The following is a 6,000-nucleotide window of genomic DNA, read 5'->3' as shown; positions in this document are numbered from 1 at the left end:
ACGCGCAACTCTGTTAACGAGATGTCCTTCTTAGTTCAATTTCATTTCCAAATACGTAGACATCAACTACTCCAATGGCGAAGGTACCCCCGCTTTCCGCAATTTTCATCTCACTATTACCTGTCCTAGTCGCCGTGTTCCTCTACCAGCTCGACAGATTCGACCCGGCTCCGTATCCGGAGCACGAACTGACCCAGAAGGAACCGCCCTTCTTCGTCCCCAATCGGAACAGTCACATGCTACGGGGTTCGGAAAAAATCGGGTATGGTCAGTTGCCGGCGCCGGAAGATATTGCTTATGACGCCAAGACGGGTGCACTATACACCGGTTGTGAAGATGGGTGGGTCAACCGTCTCGTTCTGAACGCTTCAGCAGCCGACCCGGTGGTGGAGAATTGGGTCAACACTGGTGGCAGGCCGCTTGGACTTGTTCGAGGACTCCACGGCGAAGTTATCGTTGCAGATGCTGACAAGGTGACTCAAGTCTTATCTGCCTTATTCTTGAAAGTGTTTTTAGGGTCAATAATTATCTAATTGCTTTTCATTATATGAAAAAGGGTTTTTAGAATGACTTGGGGACCAGTAGTGATCTTTGAAACTAATGCTCCCTATATATAGAATGGGTTTAATGCATTTATCGTCACTTATTACTGCATTAATCTGTGCTTTCAATTCTGGGTCAGATAAATGTTCTGGAATATCATGTCAGTTGCATTTTAGGTGATTTCGATACAGAAAGTGCAATTTTTGATAGTAGCATTTGTGGTAGGGTCTATTAAATATAAGCAGCGATGGCGTGATAGAATTACTGACTGATGAGGCTGAGGGTGTGAAGTTCAAGCTAACTGACGGTGTTGATATTGGTCCTGATGGCAAACTGTACTTCACGGATGCTTCATACAAATACAGCTTCAAGGAGTATTTTCTGGATTTGTTAGAAGGTAGACCCCATGGCAGATTCTTGGCTTATGATCCATCAACAAAAAAAACACAGGTCCTGGTAAAAGATTTATACTTCGCTAATGGTGTTGCTGTCTCCGCGGATCAGAGTTTTGTTATTTTCTGTGAAACAGCCATGTTAGTTTCTTTTACAAATTTCATGGAGTGGAAATCCTCTGTTTCTTATTATGAGTTGAGATCCAAGTTCTATGACTTGTTAATTATTCAAATTGCAGGAGGAGGTGCAGAAAGTACTACATAGAAGGTCCAAGAAAAGGAACGATAGATACATTTATTGAAGATTTGCCTGGTTTACCTGACAATATAAGATATGATGGCGACAACCAATATTGGATAGCATTAGGCACGGTAAGAGACATGATCGGTTGTCAACAAGTTGTTCTCCTAGTAAAATTACCAAATGTGAACAAAGTTGTTCATAGGAATAATTAAAGTGATGCCCTCTAAGATTTAGACACATTTCAAAAGATCTGTCAATTTTAAAAAATTACACTGGACCATATCTGCAGTCAGCATTACAAGTTTCTCCATGAAAACCAAATGGCTGGTGGGAATTTGTAACTGAAATCATGATTTACAGGTTGTAATTGTAACTTTCTGAAATTAAAGGACTATTTACCAAATTCCAAAGCATGTATTGTTCCTGCAGGTTAAGAGTGACATTGATAATGCAACTGCAAATAATGCCCATGCATAAGAGTAATTTCTTTCTTGTATAAAGTTTGGGGTACATTTCATTGCATCTTTACATATTTCTATTGAAACTGTGATAGGAAGCAAATCTTTGGAAGCTCCTACAAAAATATCCGTTCGTTCGGAAGGTCATTGTGATCGTTGAGAGGTACATAGGAAGACCAAATACTGAGAAGAATGGAGGGCTTATTGCCGTTGATTTGGATGGAAAACCAACAGCACACTATTATGATCAGGATATGTTTTTGGTCTCAAGTGGCATCAAAATAGGGGAGCATTTGTACTGTGGTTCAATAGTCTTTCCATATATTACTCGTCTCAATGTTAGCCAATATCCTGCAACTCCAGCAGCATGAGCACGGACGCTCCTAGGTAATTTCTATTGATTTAACTTGACTGGATATGTATTTAATACCAAACAGTTTTATATGCCTATTCTTTCCACAGGATCTGTTACTGTACGTTTGGAAAGCCAAGGATTCAAAACTCTTCTTCCGTGTACGGGAATCATCAACATGAATTACACTTTTAGCTTCTTAGTGTCTTCTCAAAGAATCTGAATGTAGAATTTAGGGCCTGTTAGTTTGTGTTTTTATTTTCAGTTTTCAGTTTTTAATGAAAATATGTATTTTTAATTTTGTAGAAACTTTGATGTGAAATGAGAATATATTTTAGATTAGTTAGTAAGATGAATGCAAATTTTGTCAATCTAGTATAAAGGACCCAATGTATGCATATAGTTGAGAAAGAAGCTTAACAAATATGCTGGAGAATGTTTTGATTCTTAACTTGATACAATTGTATTTTTGTTTTAAATTTTATGAATTGATTATATGATGGTTTCCTAGAGTTAGGTGTAATTATACGTAAGCTCTGTGGTTTGAGAAATTATATTTTGTATATTTGACGTTTATTTTTCTTCAATAAATAAATTTCTCTGTTAGTAAAATTCACTAAATTTGCTAAATGTCAACCAAAAAAAAAAAAAATTTTGAATGAGAATTCCTATTTTATTATTAGAAATTTATTGTTTGTCAATTTATTAGATATATTATTACACTATTTACCTTTATAATAATTTAATTACAAGTATTTCCTCACATAGCGTTTGAAGATATATGAGGATACGGGTTTAGTAAGAAAATATTTATTTAATCTACAATAAATATGTAATAAGTCAATTAAGTATAAATACAGATTTTCATTCTAATATTTTTACTGATATTAGCTAATTTTATTAATCATACTGATAGATGAATCTATTTGTTGGATGAAAATAAACATCTTTCATCAAAAGTACTCGATGTAATTCTTTACATTCGGTCTACGTATAATCATATCAAATTTTGAAGGATGGCAGTGTAATTATCCATTTTAATTAACGATCACATTTCAAGTCCTAATGGAAACTTTTTCAAAATTTTGATATAACTAATCATATATATGATCTTGTTAAAATCATTGCTTGAGTCATAATTTTGGTTAATATTGTGTTCTTGTGGGCGCCTTGCCAAGCACCACGTCTTGCAATGGAGGAATTAATTCGTTCAGTTCCTTTTAAGGCTTCCGACAAACGAAGATAATTAATCTCTCAGTTCCTTCTCCACGGCTTCGCACAATTTATACCGGCGTTGTGCGAGAGATGTGTGCACCACCATAATTTGGCATAACCAGTAATATACAAACTAGTGACAGAAGCTTTCTCCACATACAGGAAAACGTGCTGCATGAAAATATCTTTCCTTGTCTCATGTGAAGTTTTCAACCTTTGATCTCCGAACATCAGCAAACGACTTGAGTTTGGGAACCTTCATCTTAGTTGAAGCGGGACTATACTGGGCTTATTAATGAGTGGGTATTATGTTACTTGGACTCATACACAATAAGTATTTGTAATAGTTATTATGGGCTCTACTATAGATTATGCGTTCAGTTTTACCCAAGTTATACTCAAAATATTTGGGTCTGTCTGGCTCTTACCTATTGAATCTTTTTGTTATTTTTTACATGACAAGTTTGAAAAAAAAAAAAAACTTCTAAAAGTAAGTTCAGCATAAAAAAAGTATTTCAACTTGTTTATTTCTAGACAGTCACATTACACTCAAAGTAATTTATCAAAAAATTAATTTGGCGTTGTCATTATGTAAATGAAGATAAAAAATCTTGACAGATTTTGTCAAAGTATCAATACTTAAATAATTGAATAAAATATGTACAAAAATGGAGAATTTTTAGATGTCTAGTTGATGATTTATCAAAAAGTTTACGCATTGAGTGATTTTAAGCTAACAAATAAATATGCATTTTGGGCTATTAAATTTTTCCCATATCATACTATAACCACTAGTATCGCTGAAGTTGTTAAAGATCTGAAGATTTCAAGTAAAGGAGTTCAAGGTTTCCCAGCTCGAATGCATGCTAAAAACATCGCATTAATGGAAACTTGTTTTCTTCTCTTTTCTATTACGTTTTTATAAGTTCCTCATTTAAATCACTATACTTAGCCGCTCAGTCATTGCCAGCTGTGCAGAGGGTTGTTAGAATGGTTAATAGGAACTTGTCGAGCTGCTCTTATGAAAACGCCAGGGGCTCCACCAATCGCAATAATAGGGGTCGAATCTGAGGAAGTTTCCGCAAGCAATAGAACTGACTAAGTTTGCATTTGTTAAATTCATAAAATCCAGGTATGATGTTAGTTTTAACACCATTAACTCCACAAAAACTATTTAGCATGGAGTCGATCTGCTAGAATAGTCCTAGGAGCTAAAATGAAATTAGGATTCATCAGTGGAAATGCAGTAAAACCACCAGAGGATTCACCAGATCATGAACTATACGTGAGAACTATATTATATCCCAGAAATACGAAAGTATCTGCAGGTAAGCGAAAGGGCCTCGAAGGTCTCAGGGTCAACCATTTGCAAGAGGGGATGGGGGTTGCCACTGAGGATTTTCAAGACAAACATACATTAGAGCCAAGTCGGAGAGAATTCCAACGATGGCTCTTTGACGGTCAAGTCAGTAAAAATTCCAAAGGTATGTAGTGAATATATGAGTTAGATAGAGAGTTCGAACCTAGTTATGGAGGTGGAGAGCCATATTTATATGTAAGGGTGAAGTTGTACGTTGTAATATAATTTATTTGATCTTGTTTTGATCTTATAGGTGGCCGTGGATCGTACCATAAGAACTGACAAAAACAGGAGGTGGTCCAAAGGACCAACAATGTGCAGACAGGGTAGTACAGGCGGCTCTGATAGTGTTTTTCTAACACTCTGTCCTTTGTCTTAAGAGGTCTCTGATCACCTACAGATAGTTTTACTCCATAGGTCCTGCAAGGTCCTATTTCCTGTTACGTATTCCTTCCGTGATGTTGCTTGCTTTAACCTCTATAGGTCTCATTTGAAGTGATGAAGGTCTCAATAAGGGAAGTAGGAAATATCCCCACATCAGAAGCCCCTCCACTTACCAAGTGTGTCTATACTAAGGTTGGGTAAGTGGAATCACGAGACCTTCGAACTTTTTTCTTTTCACAGTCGTGTCTCTTTGCATAATTCAATTTCTTTAGTTTTGGCGGTGAAATCAAAAAAATTCTGGCAACTTCGTCATTCGTTGCGCACCTTGGCTTGCCAACCAATCATTTATCAACAGATGCCACTGCAAAGGATACTTTTAGCAGGGTCGCATCCAATAGGAATCATTGTGGGTTTTTTCGATTTTGGGTCACTTCTTTCCTTTAAATGCTGACTTTCCCTTGTTAACAAAACTTTTGTTTCCAAACTCTCTTGCTCGTGAGAATTATGAGGTTTACAACTCTCTGAGGCCAACCTTTTTCCCTTTATTCTAATCAGGTTAGTATCCTTTCGCCCCTTGTCTTTAAGTATTTAGATCATCCACTTGCTATGTCGCAGCCTGGTTCTTCAAGTGATGGGACGATCAGTAGTGCTCCTGTAGGTTTGTTCGGTCCCGATCTGATTAGGGATGCCATGTATGAATCTCTTACCATAGACCATGATAACTGCGCAAATCGCCACGAGTTTATAGTGATTTAATCTTCCTTTTTAGCCAAAATATTCCTAATCATGTGAATTTATTACATATCCAGCTAAAAAGGGATGATATGGGATATAGATAGCAAAATCGAGCTAAAACTGGATAACAAAGGCATCAAAAAGGGAAGAAAAGATCTCAAAACAGATTTGCTCATTTCATTAAATGTGCCCACAGTTAGTGATTTGGTCAACACGAATGAAGAAAGGAAATGCGTGATTTCCACAAGAGAAAATTAGGAATGATGTGCTTAGATTTGGAAAGGATTCCTTAAAATATGTTATTTGTGATTTATTTA

The 6,000-nt window shown here is 36.3% G+C and overlaps 1 protein-coding gene across 1 annotated transcript; it reads left to right on the top strand.

Moving 5' to 3' along the window:
• Positions 1–2,339, top strand: LOC105168708 (protein STRICTOSIDINE SYNTHASE-LIKE 5). Its single transcript, XM_011088843.2, has 5 exons — positions 1–473; positions 769–1,076; positions 1,175–1,307; positions 1,733–2,024; positions 2,100–2,339. The coding sequence occupies exons 1-4, from the start codon at positions 75–77 to the stop codon at positions 2,006–2,008; spliced, it is 1,116 nt and encodes a 371-aa protein (XP_011087145.1). The 5' UTR covers positions 1–74; the 3' UTR covers positions 2,009–2,024; positions 2,100–2,339.

This window comes from Sesamum indicum, linkage group LG8 (assembly GCF_000512975.1).
Source record: "Sesamum indicum cultivar Zhongzhi No. 13 linkage group LG8, S_indicum_v1.0, whole genome shotgun sequence".
NCBI classification, from domain to species: domain Eukaryota; kingdom Viridiplantae; phylum Streptophyta; class Magnoliopsida; order Lamiales; family Pedaliaceae; genus Sesamum; species Sesamum indicum.
The sequence above is the reverse complement of the archived record's forward strand: the minus strand, read 5'-3'. Positions and strand labels throughout refer to the sequence as shown.